The sequence below is a fragment of the Martes martes genome (assembly GCF_963455335.1).
Source record: "Martes martes genome assembly, chromosome: 2".
NCBI lineage: Eukaryota > Metazoa > Chordata > Mammalia > Carnivora > Mustelidae > Martes > Martes martes.
Genome location: NC_137889.1, coordinates 142,411,472 through 142,435,062, shown reverse-complemented (window position 1 = coordinate 142,435,062; position 23,591 = coordinate 142,411,472). Strand labels below are relative to the sequence as shown.

Sequence of the window (23,591 nt, the reverse complement as noted above, 5' to 3'; positions counted from 1 at the left end):
TGGCTCTGCTGCCACAAAGTCCTGGTCACACCTGAATCTTTGCTTGACTCTGTGGTCTTAGCACCAACGGAAGAATGAAGGAATGAATGAGTGAATGAATGAGTCTTCTCTGATGTATGAAGCTCTGGGTAATGGGGAGAAGTGAATGAGGTTTGTTATGACGTCCAGTCTCCAGGCTTCTGCCATAGCTCTAGGAATGTTCTCCTCCCAAAGGAGAAGAGCGGACAAACAATTCCTCACGGAATCAAGGGTTGAGATGGACTACTTTATTCATTCACGCGTGCATGCATTCAGTTGGTATCCATCAGGCAGGGATTAACCCACAGTGCTCTGGGCTCTGTGCCAGCACAACAAAACAGGAGTTAGATGCCATCCCTGCGCTCAAGGGGCACAATCTCCTGGGGGAGGTGGATAAGTCAATTGTTGCATCATAAGAACATTGAGAAATCGTCATCATGAAAAAGCGTTTTGATGAGTGATGTTTGGGTTTCCCGGGCCAGATGGCCCCCAAGGAGCCAGGTGTGTGGGCAGCTGCCCTGGGGTGGGGCACAGAGCCTGGGCCAAATGTTTGGGTGGATGCTGAGTGAACCCAGCCATCTCCAGTATGATGGGTGAGAAATCTGGGTGACTTGTTTCATTCTTCCCGATTATCCAGGGAGACCAGGTGCAGCCCAGAGCAACATTTAGAAGTAGAAGCTGGGTGTTGTGGCAAAGGAGACCGCCCAAGGCACCCCCCACCCCAACTAGCCAGAGCGGGAGCCTTGGGGCAATGAGATGACAGAACAGCCTTGAATTACAACTCAAAGTCTGACATAAATATTCATGAGTTCATAGTGACGTAAATAAATGAGTCAGTAAGTGGGGGCGAGGAGACCAGTCTCCCATGCAGAAGAATTCACAAGAATGCTCACAGCTCCTCTGCCTCAAGGAGGGGAGCCGCCCTCCCCACCGCAGGTGTGGGCTGTGCAGGGGGCTGTCCTCCAAGAGGACATCGTGGACGCGGGGAGGAGAGGAGGGCCCGTTCCCCTGGGGTGAGGCCAGCACCATGGCTGTGGGCTCCCCTCTGGGCCCACTGCGGCAAGGAGGGTCCTCACCTCTGTGCCTTTCCTTCCTCAAACCCCTGACGCCTGTGTCACCGCGAGGAAAGCCTAGATAAGCCAAAATCAGAGTCAGTCTGCAAAAGACCCAACCAGAGGTCCTCAACACTGTCAAGGTCAAGAGAAACAAGGTGCGTCTGAGAAAGTCACCGCCCAGAGGAGCTAAGGCGGTGTGACGCCTGAATGTCATGTGGGCTCCTGCGTGGGATCCCAGACCAGGAAAAGCCACTCGTGGAACGTAGCGTGTGGTTCAGACCGTACACATGTGGGTATGCTGGCTCCTTAACCGTACAGACGTCTGACACCGACCTGAGCTGTCCTGGCAGAGGATACTGCATCAGCGCTGTGGGACTCTCTGTCCTATCCTTGCCACCTTTCTGTAAAGTTAAAACTGTTCTAAGCTACAGTGTTCATTGAAAACAAGAACAAACTCCTTCTAACTCCACCACTTAAAAACAACCACTATTAAGGTCCTCGTGTTGCTTTCATTGGTTTTTTCAAAATTAAGGTGTAATTGACATGTAACATCACCTTAGTTTCGGGTGTAGGACATTATGATTCGGTCATTACGGGGAAGCGATCGTCCTTGTACGTCTGGTTACCATCTGCCGCCACACGACGTCACAGCGATGCTTTCCCGCGAGGAGACCGTTCAGGATCCCCTCTCTCAGCCACGTCCAGACACGCAGTCCTGTGTGTCACCACACTGGGCCCACGGCAGCCTGAGACCCGCTCACTTGGCAATGGGCAGTGCAGGCCTTCTGACACCATCACCCCTCGCCCACCCACCCCCTGCGGCGTCCACCTGTTCTCTGGAGCTGGGAGCTCAGGCTTTGCTTTGTTTACAAGAGTCTACCTGCAAGCCTGATCTCAGGGCATTTGTCTCCCACTGGGCATGATGCCCTCAAGGTCCATCCCTGGGGTCGCAAGTGGTGGCGTTTCCTCTTATATGATGGCTGAACAGTGAGCCCTCCACTCCTGTTTCTGTGCATCTCTGCTGATAAGATCACGTGTACTCTCATACGGTAACCATTGGCAAAATTATCATAGGCTTCCTGACGTTTTGTCTGTGGGAGATACATAGTTTCTCGTAAATTTGTACTTGCTTCTTTTTGTGAGTGCGTGAGCGCCCTTGTCATTCCACATTTCCTGAGATGATTATACGTGGCCGTTCTCGGCCCCTCCACTTCTCCTGTGTGGAAACCACCCCCGAGGGACACCTCCCACAAGGCTTCTCCACCTTCCGAGAGCACGGCCGCCTAGAGGCAGGCACCGGGAGCGCCCTGCCTGCCCTTCTCCTTCAGCCCCCTTGGTTGGCCGGCGCAGGCGGGATCTGTGCCAGGGGAGACCAGCTGTGGCTTGCACAACTCCTCAGGGTTCCCTGGAAAGAGCGCATCAGATCCTCGTTTGTAAAGACAGGAGCTCGTGAAATTCTTGATTTCTGGCCCATGTGCTTCATCGTCTTCTAGAGGAAATGTTGGGGTGTGGGGAGCCCATCGCAGTGGGGCGTCCACATGATGGGGGCTTAGTGTCCCATAGACCCCGCCCCTGGGAAGGAAGAGCTCATCTAGGTGCCGGGCTGGTCCCACCCCCTTGCCCCACCGGCACCCCACCCTGCATGGGCTCCCTCTGAACTCCAGACCCTGGCTCCGTCCTACACGGTGTGTGACCTCAGGCAGTTTGCTTCCCCTCTCTGTGCCTCAGTTTCCCCATCCACCGAGCAGAGATCATAACTGCCCCACTGAGCTCTAGTGAGGATGTGGTCTTGAACACTCACAGTAGACTTTAATTGCAGGCTCGCCCAATGCCAGGCACCATATTATTTCCCCCATTTTACAGACAAAGAAACTGAGGCAGGGAATGGCCAGCCAGCTTGCTTCAGGTCACACAGACATGGAATTTGAACTGGGCTATCAGGTTGAGTGTGCCCTGACCCCTATTCTATCAGCACATGGTATCTGTTTGTTCATTCATTCATTGATTCATTCGTTCATTGATTTATTCATTCATTCAATAAGTGTGTGGAGTCCCCAGGCCCTGCAGGGGTGGGGGTGGGGAGGAGGATAGCAGGAAACTCCACAGACCTGGCCGCGGTCCCAAGGGACCACAGTCCTGGGAGAAGAGGCTACCTCCATGACAGGTGGTGAGCTTTTGCTGGGCAAATACCAGGTTCCCTGTGGCCTTGAATCAGGGGGCTCCACTGGGCCCCGGGGGTGAGGGGGAAACAGAGGTAACAGGTGTTGGGGGGAGGGGGCTGTATGTGGGTGGACCCTACTGGCTGTGGCCAGCTCACAAGCAGGAGGCAGGGAGGGAGGCCAGTCCAGGAGGAGCCTGCAGACCCTGTCACAGAGGTCACAGTCTCCTTGGGGCCGTGAGGAGCCCAGAACTTTCCATGAGGTGTGTGGGTAGGAAGACCACCCCCAGCTTCATCGTGGGAACTGGGTCTTCCAGAAGAGGGTGGAGGTAGAGACTGGGCCCACCCATGCTGCTGGGGGCTGACCATGTGGTCTGAGGGGGTGGGATCCACTCACAGTGGTAGGAGCCCACATCACCTTCCCAACCCTCCAGGCTGGCCGACCCTCTCTGGCCTCAGAGGAAGGAGGAAAGCCTCTCCCTCTCCCCCTTTTCTCTCTTTCTGAGGGTCCCTTTGGTCCCCTGTGTGTAGTTAGCAGGGCCAACCTGTTCTGACCCATAGTCGGCCTTTCCTGAACTTTCTGGAAGGCCTGGGGCACCTCACAGCCCAGGAAGTCATGTACCTGTGTGCTTGGGAAGTGGACAAACTCAGAGAGGGCCACAGGCTGGCTTCCCCAACTTCCTTGACCCTCTGGGCGGAGCCAAGAGAGGCCTTCCGGGACCCCCACCCACGGGAGAATTCTGCAGGTGGCCGGGCTGTCCCTCATCCTCTCCATGGGCGCCTTGCCTGCCAGTTCCCAGGATGACCTCATTCTGAGATGGTTAACTTGATCCCACCTGTGCAGACCCCGTTTCTAAGTGAGGTCACCTTCATAGGAACCAGGGTGAGGACGCGGGGACGTGGTGTCTCTCCGGGGTCCCCGTTCCACCCACCACGGTGCCCTCTAAGGCCTCATGGAGCCAGACACGCTGTTACTTATCCAGTCCCCTCTCCCTCGGCCACCTCACATCCAAGTTCCTGCCCGGCGCCTGCTGTCCTGGGTCACCCCCCTACCTGGTCCAGTGCTCTGCTTCTGCACGCAGCCCCCAGCCCGGCCTCCCCAGCCCCCTGCTTTGTCTCCTCAGGCCGCCGGTCAGGCCCACAATGGGCGACGCGGTGATGTATCTCACACTGCCCCCATAGGACGGACTATTCACGGCAGAAAACCCCAGCTGGTGGTCAGCCTCGCCCTGTGGACGGTGCCTGGCTTGGGGACAGAGTTGTGGAGGGAATTAATGAGTGACTAATTGGCAGGAGTGGGTGGGGCAGGGTGGGAGGAGGGGGCGTGGTTCCGGCCTCTCCCTTGGTGGCTGAGCACAGGGGCTTGGTGCGGAGTGGGGAGCTCACGTCTCCCCTGCTTTCTGTTCCAGATCGTCCTGCTGAGCTCCTCGCTCAGCGACCGGGACCAGAGTCTATTCCTCAGTACGGACGAGGGGGCCACCTTCCAGAAGCAGCTCATCCCCTTCTCGGTGGAGACTCTGATTTTCCACCCCAAGGAGGAGGACAAGGTCCTGGCCTACACCAAGGAGAGCAAGGTAAGCAGAAGTGGAGCCGGTGTCTGGGCCCCAGGGCGCCCACAGCTGCTCTTTTGGTGAGGTCACGGGGCAACGCAGGCTGCTCCTCATGGGGCCCTGGGAGCCCTTCGCCCCAAGGCCCGGGGGTCTGGGTGCTGCCATCGTTGGCCTCGGGGTGTAGGAACCAAGCAGGCCGAGGTGAGAGGTGTACTTGGCACAAGTAAGCACATGAGACAGGATTGAAGAACAGTAGGTAATTATTACCGCGCTCCCCCTCGGCCTCCCCTCCGGGTGCACCGCCATAAGGCCTTCTTCCACTTCCAGAATATTCCACACACCCTCCCACGCTACGCCTTGCCGGGCCCTTCTGCTGGCCTGGGATGCTTTTCCATCTTCAGTAGGTGTGACTTGTCCTTCAGATCCCAAGTGCATGTCCTTTACTCTGGGGGCTGTGTCACCAGGGCCCCACAGGAGCCCAAGGGACCCTCCATCGGCTGATGGAGAGAACGTGGTGGAGGGTTCTTTCCAGGCCCAGGGAGCGGAGAGCCCGGGGCTGGCCCCAGGAGGGGGTGAGGCCTGAGCAGGAGGTGAGGCAGGGCGCAGAGAGCACGGGAGGACGAGGACCTGCCCTCACTGCCACAGAGACCAGGATCCGTTCCTATCACCAAGTGCTCCGTGGCTGGCCAATCCAGACGTGGGGTCTCCCACAACTTGGGAGACCAGATGTCCAAAATGTGTTTCGCTGGATCAAAATCGAGGTGTCTGCAAGGGACACGCTCCCCCTGGAGGCTTCAGGGTGGGGGTGGGGGACTGGGCCTTTTCTGGCTTCTGGTGTCCATGTGGCTTGTGGAGGAGCCACTGCAGCCGGCGTGGGGACTGCTCCCTGCATACACACTCTGGGTAAGCCCCTTGCGGGCACAGACTCTGCCCAGTTTCTGCAGCATTTCCTCACAAGCTCCTGGCTGAGGCTATTTGTTGGCTGGATGGACATGGAGCTGAGGATGGGTGGAAGGGTGAGTGGGTGACGGACAGGGGCTGTGGGGTGACGGACGGGGGAGGTGGACAGATCGATGGAGGGGTGTCCGTTGGTTGGATCAGTCGGTGAGTGAATGATGGATTTCTCCCATGAGGGTTCCCCCAGGTCAAGGGCCTCCCAACGCCAATTTCGGCTGGTCTGAGCCATGGCTTGCTGCAGGACCTGGCCTCCTTGCCATGGTCTGGACCTCACCGACTGGCATCCCCAGGATCCTCTTTGCTCCCAACGCCTTCTTCTGGGACAGCGTGTGCTTCTGGGTATTAATAGCACTACTTAGCCTTCCATGTAATTAGACTAAAGCACAATCACGGAGACTTATTTTCCTGCAGAAATTGACTGCGTTGCAATTGCTCTTTAATTTATGGTGCCCTGAAAAATTAATGGAGCTGAAATCTCAGTGATTTTCCTCGGTTCTTTGCTGTGACTCTAAGGAAAGAAAAGGGGAGGAAAAAGGGCTTCGTTGTAGTTACAAAAGGAATGAAGAGTTTGAGGAAATTAGTAATAGCAACAATAGGGCCTTGGGGTTTTTTGGTTTTGGGGGGTTTTTTGTTTTTTTTTTCTTTTTTTTAGGGTTGTATGGTTTTCAAAGCTCTCTGACTTCCAAGAGGTGGATGGTCATGTGGTACCACACTGGCTCTCCATTCCCACAGACCTGGTGCGTTAGGCAGGCGTCTGCTAATCAGAGGAACACACAGCCCCAAACCTCGGTGGCACCCAGCGGCAAGCCTTATTGCTGGTCCCGGGTCCTGAGCTGGCTAGGGTTCTGCCTGGTGCTGCTATGTAGCTTAGGGTGCTGTGAGGCTTCCTTATTCGGAGCCTGGGCAGTCTGCTGAGGGGAGAGCCTGATGTGGTAGGTTTTCTTTCAAGGCTCAGCAAACCGCACTGGGGTCCTGAGATCAAAGGAATGTGAGAGCCGGGCAGCCCCTTCCCACCCCAACTCTCTGAGAACCACGGGCGCCAAACTGACTCGCCTGGTTCCCTGTGCTCGTCCCTGGGACCTGCTTACAGGTACAACCCTCTAACACTGTTAAGTGTTATTCTGCTCCCCATCAAGAACCCCTTCCATTTCCCAGCACTGTGAGAAATTAATCTAAGCCTAGGACTGCCTTCCACAACCTTAGTAGTGAAGAAAAGACACCTTGGATGACCAATCTGGGAAGCCTTCCTGGAGGAGGGGGTGTGAAGAAAGGCATAGGGAATGGATTGGGAATAATGTTTACTTTTTTTTTTTTTAAGATTTTCTCTATTTATTTGACAGAGAGAGAGATCAAAAGTAGGCAGAGAGACAGGCAGAGAAAGAGGGGAAGCAGACTCCCTGCCGAGCGGAGATCCCGATGCGGGGCTTGATCCCAGGACCCTGAGATCATGACCTGAGCTGGAGGTAGAGGCTTAACCCACCGAACCACCCAGGCACCCCAGATGTTCACTTTTTTTTTTTTTTAAGATTATTTATTTTTTTATTTGACAGAGAGAGAAATCACAAGTAGGCAGAGAGGCAGGCAGATAGGAAGGGAGAAGCAGGCTCCCTGCTGAGCAGAGAGCCCGATGCGGGGCCCGATCCCAGGACCCTGGGATCATGACCTGAGCCGAAGGCAGAGGCTTAACCCACTGAGCCACCCAGGTGCCCCAGATGTTCACTTTTTACTTCAGAACAACAGAGATGACTGCACGAGTGGTTCAGGAAAACCGAGCACCCACCATCCTCTAGCCCCCGTGAAACCAGGTCTGCGTTTATACGCGTGAAGCAAAATGGAGTAGCTGTCCAGGCAGGGGCGGTGGGGGGCCAGCAAGGGTTCCCCTAAGAAGGGGCAGGCAGAGGCATGGGTTCACAGCAGCTGCCGGGAGCGTCCGTCGGCAGACCTACTGGCTCGCATGTTTTCGAATGACCTTCCTCTGACCTCATCCTTCGCCTTCGTTTCTCCCTTGCCCTGACTTCCAAGCGTGTCGTCTCTGTGTCGGAGTGGCCTCTGTTGTTCTGGGAGGGCCGCCTCTTATACTTTCCTGGACAAGTGACCTGGAGTCAGTCAGCCCTTGCACAGGACATCACTGGGTTGGGGTCCGCTGCAGCGGCTAGGATGTCCCCCGTGTGTTTATTCTTATTTATTTGCCAGTGTTTGTCTTGTATTAAGTGGGAAATGGTCTATTTCTGCTGCAGTTGATGGTGCATTATAAAATCACCTCCCACAAGAGCAAATTGGAAATGCTTCACCGTGTCCCGGGGCGGGCGTCCTCAGCGCACGTGGGCATGGCAGGCATCATGCCGTCCACGAACGCCGAGGCTTTATTACCAGACTCCCGGAAATTGATGGCTGCACGCCCATTTTTAATTGCTCACTATTCGAGGACGGGAACGGTTCTCTCCCGATTTGTAGAGGGGTAAATTAAGACCTGAGGTGGAAGGGGCCCCTGGCTGGTCACTCAGATGGCCCAGAGAAAGGACGAGAGGGGATCTCGCATCTTTCCCAGGGGGACCCCTCAGCCGCAGGGGTATCACGGTCAGGTCCACGAGCAAACACTGTGTGACCTTGAGCGGCTTAATTACCTCTCTAAGCTCCCATTCTTTCACTGGTAAAGGGACAGAGGCCTGTCTTATATGCCTGCGCATGTGGATTAAGTGAACGGAGACTGACAGGCTCTTAGCGCAGCACCTGGCCTCCATGAAAGGCTGTACCTGCTGCTGGGCTCTCCCACTGAGGCCCTTTCAGAAATTCAGGACCTCCAGCCGCTCGAGCCATTAGCTATTTACTAAGCACCTACTTCATGACTTGGCATGACTCCACGTGCTTAGCAAGAAGGGATGAGTTCCTTGTGCTCCTGGATCTTACGTTCCAGGGCATGAAAACTGTCCCAAAAGCCCTTTTTAAATAGGAAAGTGATAATTTCATATCGTGTGACCTGGAGCAGGCATCAACAGACGGTGGCCTGGCACCCACTTTGTAAATTAAGGTCTCGCTGGCACACAGGCAAGCCCATCCGTTTCCGTATTGTCTCTGGCTGCCTGCCTGCTCCAGGGGCAGAGAGGAGTCGTGACAACAGAGACTGCACAGCCTGGAAAGCCAAAGATATTTACCGTCTGGCCCTTTCCAGAAAAGTGTGCCAGCCCCTGTGCTAGAATTGAATTTGTCCGTTCCTTCAGCACACCCAGTGGCCATCAGTCCAGGACTAGGCTGGGGGAGAGGTGAGCCACAGAAGCTTAAGCAGAGGAGCAGGAAGCAAAACTGCCAAGAAGGGGGAGAAACCAAGCACAGAGCTCTGGGTTGGAGGGTGGGGTTCTCTCAGCCAGTGTGAGGCTACGGGTCCGGAGAAGCTCCCAGAGACGCAGGCAGCAGAAGCGGGCCTGTGGCAGGGAGGGAGGGAGGACACCAGAGGTGGAGTGGGTAGGAGGTTGGCTTCTGGGATGTGCTGTGTTGTGTCCCCCTCCAAAATCTATATACCACTCCCCAGCACCTCGTATGTAACCATATTTGGAGATGAGGCCTTTAAAGTGGTATTTAAGTTAAAATGGGTCATCTGGGTGGGACCTGATCGGGATGACAGGTGTCCTTAGAAGGAGGGGACATCAGGACACAGATGTGCACAGAGGGTTGACCACATAAGGACACGGGGGAATCATGGCCATCTACACACCAAACAGGGAGGTCTCAGAGGGAACCAACCCTGCCCACACTTTGGTCTCAGACTCCCAGCACCAGGATGGAGAGAGAGTCAGGCTCTGCTGCTTAGGCCCTATCCATGGTGCTTTGTTTGGGTGACCCCGGCATCCACGATGCTCACAGACGCTCAGCCTCCTTGTGGAGCAAGATCTCATCGTCTTGGGCATTTTCTTTGTGCTGCTGACAGCAGGGGATGGTGGCCTAACAGAGGAAATCCCCGCATGTGTTAAGAACAGGGACAACCCTCACTGTTGCCATGGACTCACAAATTCGGGAGTCACAGCCACACAACACGACTCTCCAGGGGCTGTGGTTGAGTGTCTGGCAGGGACAGCTGTCCTGAGGTGGGGCATCTTCTTATGGTAACCTGTGGTTAGGACACCATGGTTAGGATGATGTGGTTAGGGTGCCATGGTTAGGATGCCATGATTAGGACACCTTGGTTAGGATGCCATGGTTAGGACACTGTGGTTAAGATACGTGATTAGAACAATATGGTTAGGACACCATGGTTGGGTGCTGTGGTTAGGACGCCATGGTTAGGACACTATGGTTAGGATACCGTGATTAGAACAATGTGGTTAGGATGCCATGGTTAGGACACTGTGGTTAGGATACCGCGATCAGAATGATGCGGTTAGGATGTCTTGGTTAGGACGATGTGGTTAGGATGAGGATAGCTCACTGAGGTGGGATCCACAGGATCTTCTTTCTAGAGCTGTGGGGAAGGAGTCCTGAAGGGGGTCTTCCAGGGGTGGTGGAAGAATCCAGAATGTGGGACTTGAACCTGTGGCCTGAAAGGTAGGACATGTACTAGAAGCCAGGTGGCGAGGAGGAGGTCCCAGGTGGAGGTGGAGGGGGACTGACTGAAGGGTACAGGAGGGTCCTGGAGACAAGGAGTGGAAGCACCAGGGCCTTCGGTGCCAGGTGGATGACAGCACAAGGGGGCATGCCCTGGGACCCTTTTTCCAGGCCAGAGTGGAGTGTATAGCAAAGGGAAGGCATTGCAGCCCAGTTCTCTCTGGGTCCTGGGCTCTGAGCCCTGACACAGGCTTCTTGACCTGAGGGACTGGGTTCTGAGCCTGGCTCTGCAATACCAGGACCTCTGAGCTTTGACCTTGGCCAAGGCCTGACCAACAGGTGACTTTCGATGGAGTCCTGAACACTGAATGAAGACAAGGAAGGGCATTCCAGCCAGACTGAACAGCAGGTGCAGGTGCTCAGAGGACCTCATGAGACATATTAGCACCACCGTCACTCAAGAGCCCAGAGCTGGGCATGATGGAGGCATGGGAGTTACGGGGGTTGTATGGGCCGGGCAGCCCAGGGGCCCTGAGTGCCCACACGAGGAGTGTGGGCTGTATCCCAAGGAAGGTCTGTGGCATCCCCTGGCAGATCTAATGCAGGAGAGTGATGTGGTCAGGTGTGTGTCCCAGAAAGAGCCCGGTGGCTCTCTCATGGAGCAAGGGCTGGATGGGAGGGCTGAGGGCTGCAGGTAGGAGACCCAGAGGAGGGGTGCAGGAAGCCACAGAGATGCAGGTGGCTCAGTAGGCTCAGGGTACAGCAGCTGTGGGTTAGGTGGACGACATTAGCTCATTTGGACTCAGTGAGTTACTGGGGTGGTGAGGACAGACCTGGAGTCCTGGCCTTGGGAGCCAGTGGGGGATCGGCATTAGGCAGGTCTAGGGCAGGCTTCCGGGATGGGGGTATGTTTGCCCACACTGAAGGCCAGGGCGGCACAGGGCTGATGCATGAAGAGCCCGTTTCCCTTCAGAGATTCCATAAACCCTTCTTTCGGAAACAACAGCAGGGACAACACCATGACCTCACTTCCTCTCCATCACTTGGGTCCCTGATGGGGACAAGCTGGGTCAGAAGAGGAGCATGTGTCCTGCTGGCCCTGAAGCTCCAATCCTGGCGACTCTTGTCATGTTTATAAGACCCATTTCACAGACAGAAACACTGAGGTCCAGTGGCTGCCTTCAGCCTTCCTTCCTCTCGAGGTCTGGCTGTGAAATTGCTCTGCTTAACTGATTTATCCCAGACAGGTCTTGAGTGCAGAGGAATGAAGGAAGGGGCATTCAAAGCACGGAGAATTCAAATCCGGCCTCTGCCAGTGAACTACCCCAGGGCAGATTGCTCAGCTGCTCTTAGCTGCCATTCCTGATCTGAAAAACAGGTTGATAAAAGCGTCCGATTCACAGAGATGTCATGAGAGGGTCTGAGAGGGGACAAGCTCGGCACACGCTCACACGGTCAGCCCTCGGCAGCAGCCCTGGGTCGATGAGATCCCTGCATGACAGCGACGGGATTCAAGGGGAACGTCATTTGTGCAAACACTTTGCCACGGTGCCTGGGATCAGCCCACACATCCCAGTAAGGCCAGAATCTGGATCCCCGTTTTAGGAAAGTAGGGACCTGAGGTTTAGGGAGCTTTGGGGGGTCATGCATCTGGGTCATACAGACTGTGAAGTCTCTCGTGAGCTACAGCTACGGGACCCCATGATCTCTCAAGCCACGGACTCACCCCTGTAAAACATACCATCTTCTCAATGGGGAAACTGAGGCAGCACAGCGACTGCCAGGCAGAGCTCAGGGGAACCAGGTCTTCTCTGTCCCCAAGCACAGCGGCCCTCTCAGCTGGGGAGTGGGCGCCGAGTGTCCCCGCCCAGCCCTGCCTCTGCAAGACAATGCTTGGGTCTCTGGGCTCCGTGTAGGCTGTGTAGGATTTCCGTGTGTGTCCTGCTTCATGGGCGTACAGATCCCTTAACACCCTCGCGGCCTACCCTGCTCTCAGGAATGGAGGGGACGTTTCAGTGTTCCCACGAACCGCCCCCCGCAACCACCCCCCAACCAGGGAGGGTGGCAAAGGAAATTTGGCAAAACCACCAATGAAAGATGCCTTGGGACCTGGACTGTAGACCTGCCCACGTCCCAGCTCGGGGGGTGGGGTGGGGTGGGGGGCAGCGTTAGTTCTTGCCCCCAGGCTGACTCAGGGCCTAGCTGGAGGGAGATGAGGGGAGTGGCAGACAGGGCGCCTGTGTTCTGGGAGTCCTGCAGCCCTACAAGGGCCTCATCCTACCAGCTGCACGCAGCCCGGAGGTCTCCGCGGAGCTGGATGTGTGCCCTGAAGGGTCCAGCATATATGAGAGATGTTGCAAAGTCAGGAAAGCCTGCAGCCTCTCTCAGCCCAGCCTGGTGGGCTGCTTCTATTGCTGGAGGGACCCACAATGCTCCATCCGTTTCTGGCGTCCTGCGTAGTGACCGGGCAAGTCCCTGCATTATGCTGTGCTCTCTGCAGGTGTAGCTCCCACCTGTCACCACGCGACAGTATCCCAGTACCCCTGACTGCGTTCCCTCAGCTGTGGCTCTCTTCCCCTCCAAGGTGGGCACCGGCAGCAAGGGGTTGGGGGCAAGCTGTCACGGTGCTTTTTACGGGCTATTTAACATCACATGGCCCTGTGCCCAGGGACACTGGTGTGGCAAGTGCAGACCCCTACCCCCAGGCTCCCACAGCCCTGCCTTGGGACTCAGCGCACAGGAGGCTCACCCTGACCGTCCCCAGCCCAGGCCTGGCTTGGGGATCTGCCTGGCCAGTGTCCCTCAGTTCCTACCAGCAGGCCTGGGGGGTGAGAGTGGCTCTTTTTGGAGCTCCTCTGCCTGACCCTTGGCCTCTCAGAGGTGTGGGTGCGGGGCCTGCCTGGGGCATATTCGTTGTCCAGGAGGGGTCACGCCAGCTCAGAAGAGGCTCATCCTCAAGGCATGACCAGACTTCTGTTTCTCTTCTCTCTGCCAAGCTCTATGTGTCATCAGACCTGGGGAAGAAGTGGACACTTCTGCGGGAGCGAGTGACCAAAGACCACGTGTTCTGGTGAGAGCCTCCCCACACTGGGGACCCCCCAGCTCCGAGGGCCGGGGTTCCCCTTCCCTCCCCGCAGCCCCCAGCTTAGGGCTCCCCACCTTCTTCTGCCTCTGACCCCAGCCATGGACCTCCTCACCCCAGGGGGACCTCCAGGTGCTCTTTCCACTCTGCCGGGAACTTAGGAAATGGTGGAGAGGCCAGGCTCGCTGTCCCTCAGGTCAGCTGTGCCCCCGTGACCCAGCTGTGCAGCCTGATGTGGGCTGGTCCCTCTCTGAGCTCCTGCTTCCTCCAGGGCACAAACAGGAGCCAAGTACCTCAGGCTGGCACAGTGCCCAGCACACAGTAGGCCCACCACCTGTCTCCCCGCCCCACCTGCCCTCTTCCTCCTCCCTGCTCCCCTGCCTCCCCCTCCTTGCCTCTCTGGCCTCCTCCTCACCACCCCTGCCTCTCCTTCCCCAGCACACCTGCCTCCCTCTCCTTGCCTCCCCTGCCTCCCCCTCCTTCCCTCTCCTGCCTCCTCCTCCTCACCACCCCTGCCTCTCCCTCCCCAGCACACCTGCCTCTCCCACCTCACCTCCCCTGGCTCCTCCTCCCTGCCTTCCCTACCTCCCCCTTCTCACCTTCCCTGCCTCCCCCTCCTCACCACCCCTTCCCTCTCCCCTCCTCACCTCCTCTCCTTCTCTCCCCAACACATCCTCTCCCTCTCCCCTCCCCAACTCCCCTGCCACTCCCTCCTCCTCTCCATCTCTGCCCTCTCCCCTCCTCCCCTCCCTCCCTCCTTCTTACCCCTCCCCTTTTATCCTCCCCACCTCCCCTGCCTCCCCTTCACCACCCCTACCTCCCCCTCCTCACCTCCCCTCCTTCTCTTCTCTAAACCCCCTCCCTCCTTCTTACCCCTCCTTTCTCCTCCCTACCTCCACTTCCTTCTCCTCCTCACTACCCCCTTCTCCCCTTCTTCACCACCCTGCCTCGCCCACCTCACCACTCCTGCCACCCCCTCCTCACAACCTGCCCTCTCTCCTCCTCACTTTCCCCCTCCCCCCTCCACACCTTCCCTCCCTCCCTCCTTCCTACCCCTTGCCCTTCCTCCTCCCCACCTCCTCTGCCTCCCCACTCCTGCCCCAGGTCCTAACTCAGCCCCTGACTAGCTGCCCCCCTCCCAAGCAGCCTCCTCTACCCCATGCTTCCTCCACCCCCACCTGCCTTGGCCCCGCTCTCCCGCCAGATCCAGTGCCCGGGCTCCCCTCCCACACTTGGTCTTTCTCTTGGGAGCCACTCAGCGATCCATCTGAGCCATGTTCTAGCCTCACTGCGTCAGTGGGGAGACTCTGGCACTCAAGACTGGTCAGTGGGGCTGCGTGAGTGAGGCCCGTGCGGGCTGAGTGCTGGAGGGCAGTGGGAGGGCGTGGAAGCTGGGAGTCCCACTGGCTCAGGACCCCCATTTGCCGGTCGCCAGCCATGGCCATGGTCCCTTCTTCTGCCCAAACTGCCCCTGGAGAGACGTGGCTTACACACATGTTCCTCCGACCAAATGGCTCTTTCTAGCACGTGTGCACACACACACACGTGCGCGTGCACACATGCTCCTAGCCTTTCCCTTTCTCATCTCGTTTGTAGGACAGACTATGCACTGGCCTTCTCACTGGGCGACAGTCCTGTCTCCCCAGCAGAGAAGCCCAGTGGCAAGAGCTCTCCTTTCCCTCCCGCGCTCTGTGTGTCAAGCAAGGAGCTTGTTTCCTGGTTTACGGCCTCGAGGCTGGAGGGAAGCCCGCGTCACTAACCGGCATATTGGCGGCTGGCCTGTGGGGCTTCTGCGGGTGGGGAGGGGGGCTGGCTTCCGCCATGTGGCCACCTGTGGGAGGGCCAGGTTCCTTACTTGGCACCCCGAGTGCCTCATCCATCACTGGCCTTGTCACTGATGTCAGCTGTGGCCACCCCAGAGCCCCCAGGAGGTGGGGAAGGGCAAGGAGGTGCCATTTCCCAACAGCCAGGGCCTGAGAGGTTGGCAGAGTGGCGGAGCACAGCCATGCGTCGGTCCCCAGCGGGACCAGGTGTTCGGGGATCTCTCAGGCCCGAGAGGCAAACCTGCCCACAGTTACTGCAAGGTATATTGGCACTAATTCAAACATGTTATTATCTTGCACAAATCAAATTATTTCTCCCCCAAGTTTCTCAAATTGCCCTGAGTTGTTATGTGTGAGAGATTATCAGGCTGGACACTTGGCCCCTGGGGCCCAGGAAACTCTCCTGGAATGCAGTGACAGGCAGCCGCAGGCCCTCCTCTTGCAAGCAGTGAATAATGCTGTTTTGACAGCGTTTCTAGGGCGCTCTTTGTCCTTGAACTGACAGCGGGAATTGCCAAAGCCTGTGTTCTGTCTGAGGCTCGGACCCCTTCGTGCTTTGGGCGGCCGAACAGCAAGCAAGCTCATTAGCGTGATCTTGGGGGCCCCTGGGAGGAGCAGCCCGGGGGTGGGAGGCCTGCTGCGTTCTGGGCCCACCAGGGGCACTTGCTCACTGCCTTCCCTGTGGTTTCTCAGTGGGCCTGGAACAAAACCAGAACATTCTTCCCCGGGAGTGGCCACATCATGGATGCTGACCGTCTACCAGGCACCAGACTGGGGGTCTGCATGCGTTGTCTTCTCAGACGCTGGTCGTCTTCCCCTCATGTGACAGCAGGGGAGACTGAGGCTCAGGGAGGCCAGGGCACAGTTCTAGGGTCCTGCCGCCCATAAGCAGCAGCCCGGGACCATGGCTGCCTCTGTCTGGGGCGGGGGCATGCTGATGGCCACACATCTGGGTCTGATTCTCTGCTGGGGCCTGAGCAGACCCACAAAGCCGCAGTCTTCCTCTTCCATCAGCTCAGTGCCTGTCCAGGTGTGGGACAAGTGGCAGGGCCTCGGCGGTGGAGGTTGGGTGAGGAGAGACCTCGCCCCACTCCTGGTCTGGTGCAGAGTCCTTGAGGGTTTATAAGAGCTGGTGGTATTCAGCAGGGGTGAGAGCTGACCGCCCGTGTCCCCAGAGCACTGAGGTTTCCAGAGATCTGCCTGCCTGGGACTCGTCTCATGTGTCTGCTGTTTCTAAGCAGTACACCAAGGAGCTTCCCCACAGGCCATCTTTGGGGACCCCAACAAACCAGAAGGCATGGAGTCAACACTGGGTCCTTCCCTGCAGGGAGCTGGGCTCTATCTGCGTGGCTGGACACCCAGCCTTGAGTGGTCTTCAGAACCCATAACCAAAGGTGTCTGGGGAGGGACCCCTACCCGCTGGGCCCCTGCCTGGTCCAGGACCTGATGTGGGCTCCTGGAGTTCAGTTGTGGGGATGTTCCAATGGGAGAGCCAGAGAGTTGGGGGGGGTAGAGCCCTGCTAAGGGGAGGCAAGTGCAGACTGAGGGGTGAGTGAGTCTGTGCAGGAGTGAGCAGGTGAGTGAGGGAATGAGGGAATGAGGGAGTGAATGAATGAGAGTGAGGAAGGGAATGAATGAATGAATGCGAATGAGTGAGCCAATAAATTAATGAGTGAACGAGGGAGGGAGTGAATAAGGGAGGGAATGAATGAATGAATGAGGGAGGTAGTAAAGGAGTGAGTCAGGGAGTGAATGAATGAGGGAGGGAATGAATGAATGAGGGAGGGAATGAATAAATGATTGAGGGATGGAATAAATGAATTAGGGAGTGAGGGAGGGAATAAGGGAAGGAATGAATGAATGAGGGAAGGATGGAGGGAATTCATGGGGGAGTGAGGGAGGGAATGAGTGAATGAATGAGAGTGAGGAAGGGAATGAATGAATGAATGCGAATGAGGGAGCCAATAAATTAATGAGTGAACGAGGGAGGGAATGAATGAGAGAGGGAATGAATGAGGGAGGGAATGAATGAATTAGAGAGTGAGGGAGGGAATAAGGGAAGGAATGAATGAATGAGGGAGGGATGGAGAGAATTGGTGAGGGAGTGAGGGAGGGAATGAGTGAGGGAATGAGTGAGGGAGTGAGTGAGGGAGTGAAGGAGCCAGCCGGTGTGACTACCGCACCTGCAGATGACCGGCAGTCACACTAAAACCCCACCAGCCGGCTGAGGACCGGTCAGTGCCCCTGTTAAAGGGAACAATGCCACTTTATTCAGAAAAGAGAAAGGTCAGGCAGGAGACCTCGCTCCTGGGAGTGCACAGGAGTTAACAAAAGCCTGAAGCAAACCTCACCTTGAAATAGACCCGGGGGCCTAGCGGCTGGTGCCACCGGATTGGAGCACCAGTGGACGGCAGGGGGCGCCCCCCCCACAGGGTCTTCTCACTTGGAGAGTGTGCCCTTGACTTCTCAGGTGCCAGGCTCTGTGCTGGGTGGGTGCCAGGTGCCGAGGGTCCCAGAGGCTGTCGGCCCCGTCCCTGCCTCCCCCGCAAGTGGAAACCCAAGGATGCACCTTCGTCTGTTCTCCTCGGCTCTTGTGGAAGGCTCTGTGGGCAGGCACAGGCCCCGCTGCGTCCTGGGTGCTGCCTGAGCCCTGGGCCCACGTGGGCAAGGGAGGAGCCGGCACCGTGGTGGGTGGTGGGCAGGGAGCAGCGTGGTGGAGGCAAGGGAGCCTGGAGTGAGTCCCGGCTCTGCCTGTAGAGCTGTGCGCCCCTGGGTGGGAGTTGGGGGCCGTTTGGCTCCTCTGAGCCTCAGTGTCCTAATTTGCAAGCTCAGGGTGATATTCCCAAGGCCCACCTAGTCTCCTCGGAGTATTTGGATCACCAACAAAACAGAACAAAAGCAACCATGGTCAAGATGCAAGGAATGTGAAGGCCTTTGGTAAAGGGGAGTCTTTTATAAAAAGTACCACAAAAAGAAGAATACCAAGTGAACCCTGAGTTCTGGCTACCTCCCCAGGAGCAGGTGGGGAGGACTGTGCCCTCACAACCACAGAGTAAGAGTGGCTCCAACCACGGGAGGCCTGGTAGCTACCTGGGACTCAGGGACGGACATAGGAACTGGGAGAGGGGCTTGGGACTTGGTCCAGCGCTGGCCTCCATGTACTCTCTTCCAGGGCCGTGTCTGGGGTGGACGCCGACCCTGACTTGGTCCACATGGAAGCCCAGGACCTCGGAGGAGGTAAGCCGGAAGGGGTGTGTGCACCCAGTGTCCCCTGGTGTCCTTACATGCCCTCGTTCCTTTCCTGGGCTGGCCTTGCAGAGCCGACCTCGCTATGTTATGATGTGGTGTAACTTTCGATGTGCTTGTTTTCCAGCTGGGAGTAAATTGAAGTCAAGGAGCTCGACTCCAGTGGAAAAGTCCATTAAGAGGGTGATTTGTTTCGGCCCCTAAGCACTAAGTGTTTCCTGCTCTCTCTGCCCCCACCCTTGCTAGTGAGTGTGGAGGCCTCTGATGGCTTCCCCTTTAGCGGGGCAGGGAGCTTGTCCACCCCAACCCAGCTGGCTTAATGCCAGAATGCGCCCAGGGGCCTTACATGCTATGAGAGAGATCTTTTGTGCTCCTGACAGAGGAGCAACGGCCCTAGAACTATGGAATATTCTAGAACCATGGTGTCTTCCAGGATATCAGAGCCCACTATTCAGCAAGGGCTTATTGAGTCCCCTGTGGACCAGGCCTAGTGCTGACCCTGCCAAGGACACAGGTGAACAAGGCACAGCCCTGCCCTTTTCATGGTTGGGGACGGTTGGGTGCCGTCTACACTGCAGAAGCCACAGGAGCAAGGAGGGGAGGAGTGCAGAGCGGGTGCCGTGCCAGTGATCTCACAGCTCTGACTGCAGAACCCCGCAGCTGGGGACGTTAAGCCTCCCCCTGCTGGGCTTCTTTCTGAGTGAACCTCTGTAGGTTCACATTTAACAAATAAATGGTAGGAGTTGACAAGTGCCAAGCTGCAGAGCTCTCTGGCTAGGACATACTAGGTGGAAGGCAGACTGAGGGCCAGGCTGCAGAGAGACCTGGCTAAGCACAGAGCAGTGGCATCAGCTCCCAGCCTGCCACGGGCCAGCTGCATGACCCTGGGACGTCACCTCTCCTCCCTGCTCCCCGGTGTCCTCATCTGGGAAAAGGGTCAGTGCACACGTGGTGCTCAGTGTGGGGACGTCATGGGGGAGCGCTCGGTGCTACTGGAGGGAAGCTGCAGCCGGGGCCCTTAACCTTCTCCAGGCCATCAGCTCTTTCTAGGATCTACTGTCCTGCGGGGAGGTGAGGCGGGTGTTATGGTTGCTTCTGCTTCTCCACAACAAGGCTCAGAGGGGTTCCAGGCTGGCTGCACTCACAGGGTTGTAGGCCGGTAGAGACCACAGCTCCCACTGTGCTCCACCCACAAATCCGAGATCATCCCAGGGTGATATGGGGACTGACCCCCCAACCCAGGGCTCAAGGTGGCAACGACGGGCATGGTTGTCTCTCGGGATATCCCCACATCCAGCGAGGAGGGGGGACAAGCCAACATCCTGGATGAGGGGAGCCATTTTCACCAAGCGGTGATGTCTCACCACTTGCCCTCTTCAGGGGGAGGAGGCCTTAGCCGCAGACCCCCCAGAACCGACGTGCCACTTGAGTGGTGTCCCCTCCACCAAAGACCACATGTGCCCCTGTGCTTTCTGACTCGTGGCACCCCCACCCCAGCCTGGGAGCCCCGTTAGAGTCCAGTCCAACACGCTCAGGGACATGGCGCCTGGACCTTCTGGTCCTTCCCCCAGTTGTCACTCACCTACCCAAGCCAGCCTGAGCCAGTCACTCCTCATGCTCCCCGGCTCTCACCCCTACTGGTAGTGCTCACCCCACCCCTCCTTCTTGGGTTTCTTGTTGTTCTTGGACCACCTTCCCTGCCTGTCACCTTCTCAGTGCCTGGGCTGCTGTCACAGCTCTGTACACCGCCCCACGCCTGGAGCCCTGTGGGGACAGGGTGGGGTTTGACTGATTCACCTCCGTGTCCGTGACAGAGCTGCCACGTGACTCAGCACATAACCAAATGCCCGCTGCCCTGAGCAGTCGCAGGGTCACTGTGAGCGAGCGAATGAAGGAGTGAGTGAGGGAATGAACGAGTGGGTGAATGAGTGAGAAAATGAATGAGTGAATGAATGAATGATTCAGTGAGAGAGGGGTGAATGACCGAATTAATGAAAAAGTGAGTAAATGAACAAATGAGTGAGCGAGTGAATGAGTGAGTGAAAGACTGAGTGAATGAGTGAGTGAATGAATGAGTGAGCGAATGCGTGAGTGAGTTAATTAGTAAGTGAATGAGTAGGTGAATGAATTAGTGAATAAGTGAGTGAATGAACAGATGAATGAGAGTGGGTGAATGAATAAGTGAATGAGTGGGTGTATGAGTAAGAAAATGAATGGAGTGAGTGAATCAATGAATGAGTCAATTGGTGAGTAGATGAATGAGTGAATTAATGAATGAGTGAGTGAATGAACAGATGAGTGAGTGAATGATTGAGTGAGTGGGTGAGCCGGTGAACGGGTGCGTGAGCGGATGGTTGGCCTTGAATTGGGCCTGGAGGAGTATGCCCACCGTGTGCCCAGCAGGCGAGCCCGGGACCGGAGAGTCCATACTGAGCGCAGGGAGTGGCCAGGCTGTTTGGCGGGGAGGTGGCCGGGGTTCAGGTGCAGTGGCACGGCCGTGCTCACTGTAGGCCCCCTGCATGCCCTCTCCCTAGATCTTCACCAAGTCGTTTTACCACAGAGCACCCGAGACGGAGATTATCCTGCCCCTGAACGAGGGCGTGGGTCTTCTTGCCCTGAGGCGGCCCCTGGGCACTGTCCACACTGTCCAGCCATCCAGGGCCGTGGGCAGGGCGTGCTCCGAAGGTGCTGACGACCTGGAGTGCCTTCGTGGGCTCCCTTCAGTGCCCAGGGTTAAACCCTGCTGCGGCCCTGCAAGCTGGGAGGGGTCGTTTCCTGCGGCATGTAGGCTCACCCCTGCCCTGCACAATTTCGCTGGATCCCCCAAACCCTGGAAAAACAGGGCTTGAAGTAAAAACAGTGGCCACCTGTGAAGTGTGCTTTCCATTTTGCCTGGCTATAAACACTTGCAAAGGGATGGAAGTGTTCCCCTGAAGTTAGTGTCCCGCCCACAGTCTGCCTGGGTTTGTCAGAGGTCCTTCTCCCAGCAAGACAGAGCCTGCGTATGAGATGAGATGAGATGAGATGAGATGAGATGAGATGAGATGAGATGAGATGAGATGAGGTGTGAGATCTGAGATGAGAGCGAGCTGAAGGGGGACGAGGTCCTCTACTCACATCCTGGCTCTCACTGGCACAACTTTGGCCCAGGGTCCACAGACCTTCCCCATCAAGGGCCAGCTGCTGGATGCTTCCAGCGTGGCAGCCTCTGCCATTGCCGCAGGAGAGCGACTGTCCCCGACCCCCAGAGGAGCAGGTACAGCTGTGTGCCCGTGAACCTCTCTTTACAAGCAGCTGGCGGCTGGCCAGGCGACCCTGCTGTAGATACATTACCTGACCTCTCTTGCTTTAGTTTCACCATCCTGAGGATGGGACCATGGTAGGGCCATCCCGAGGATTCAAAGTGCCACTGCTGAGCGCTCCTGGCACATCACTGCCATGGATCAGCAGCAGGTGCCATCCCAGGGCGGGTCCTTCGAGCCTCAGCCCCACAGCAGGATCCGGCCAAACCCAGAGCGGGCCTATGTTTCTCCGCATCTGAGGCTGCCGGGCTCCTCCTGTGGCCAGAGCCAGAGTACATGAGATTCATGTGTTGTGCTGGCTCTCATCACCTGCAGAGTTTCGCTATGTCACCTGCCGGATCCACAACTGCTCTGAGAAGACTCTGACGGCTCCGTTCCCGGGCCCCATCGACCAAGGCTCTCTGACTGTGCAGGACAATTACATCTTCTTCAAGGTCAGGCTTCTTCTGGGCGCCTCGGGATGGGCAGTGGGCAATCGGGAGGGCAAGCCACACAGGGGAAGCTGGACTCCCCGTTTGACTTTCAAGCGCTGCTTTGTTGGTGCTTTCCCCCCCCCAGGGCGTGGTGGCCTCGGGTCACCGCAAGGCTGGCAAACCCACCACCTCGGGGCAGGGAGGGACCTCCCCTAACTCGGAGTCCCCGAGCCCGAGCCTAGTTTGCTCTGTTTGGTTTCGCTGACTTTGGAACTGATAGGGGCTGTCTCTGGTTATTGCCCTTGGTGGCCAGGCAGCAGCTGGGCAGAGCCCAGCACCCAGGACCCTGCTGCCTGTGCACACAGGTCCTCAGGTCCCAGTTGGGACCACCCGTAAAAGACACAGGGCCTGACCCTTTGGAAACCCCAGTGAATAGCTGCTCACACCACTTCTTGATGACTTCCACGGATGGGGAGCTCACTCACTCCTTCCCAAAAGCCTAGCGCTCTCCTGGAGAGCTCAGATCTTTAGAAAGTTCATTCTGACACTGAGACAGAACGTTTCCTTTTCTTCTGTCGGGGGCCCCTGTCCTGCCCTCTGGGACTCCTTGAGACAAGTCCAAAAGCTCTTATGGAGAAGGCTCCACACCACTCCTAGCCCCTCCTTGTCCCTTAGGGCTGTTCTATTACCCCAGCTGCCCTGTCCACCCACAGAATACACCAGGATCTCCTGGGAAACTGACAGGGGCTTCACAGCCCATTAGAGCAGGCCAGCCAAGAAGATCTTGTCCCTGTTCTTCTTTGGCTTCTGTGATGTCCCATGATTTCCAGTCTCCTCTGTGTGATTACATACTCTGGTTCCTGTCCCTCAAATGCCCATGTCTCTTTCTCCACCTGTGCTGCCAAGGCTTACTCACATGCCACCTCCTCCAGGGAGCCTTCCCTGACTTCCACCTCTATCTCCTTCAGGTCCACTGGCACAGCTAGTCCTTTGCCTTCCTTGGTCACAGCCAGGCCACAGGTGTCATCCTCTACTGTCTACATTAGTCTCTATATTCAGGGCGTGAGCTCTATGTACATACTTAGAGGGAGGATATGTGCCAGGGAGCTGGGGGGCAGCTCAGTCAGAGGCCTGACTGTAGGGTGGGGCGTGGGGAGAGATGGGGCACATGCAAGGACGCAGGGCGCTCTGGGATTGGGCCTCTGGTAAGTCTGATCTGGAAGAAGCCAGGCTCGCCAAGGCCACAGATAAGGTGGGATAGGACGTGGAATAGGACCCACTCACGGCTGCTGGGACGGGCGCCTGGTCATTGCTGGGGTTTGCCCTGTGTGTTCTCAGATGGAGCTGCAATTTGTGCTTGGCTCTGTCTCCATCCTTACAGCCACAGTGGCTTGCTCTGACCTTGGACATGCCCTACCTTGTGAATGCGGGCTGCCCCCAGCCCCGACTCA

At 57.0% G+C, this 23,591-nt stretch overlaps 1 protein-coding gene across 1 annotated transcript in view; it reads left to right on the top strand.

Annotated features, from left to right (window-relative positions):
- The window catches only part of SORCS2 (sortilin related VPS10 domain containing receptor 2), a gene marked incomplete at both ends in the record, with an annotated part of 422,366 nt that overhangs the window by 349,886 nt on the left and 48,889 nt on the right, over positions 1 to 23,591 (top strand). The window contains 4 exons of the mRNA XM_080797075.1: positions 4,641 to 4,805; positions 13,271 to 13,344; positions 18,352 to 18,416; positions 22,043 to 22,161. Coding sequence (XP_080653201.1) covers positions 4,641 to 4,805; positions 13,271 to 13,344; positions 18,352 to 18,416; positions 22,043 to 22,161 — 423 coding nt within the window. The remainder of the gene's footprint in view (positions 1 to 4,640; positions 4,806 to 13,270; positions 13,345 to 18,351; positions 18,417 to 22,042; positions 22,162 to 23,591) is intronic.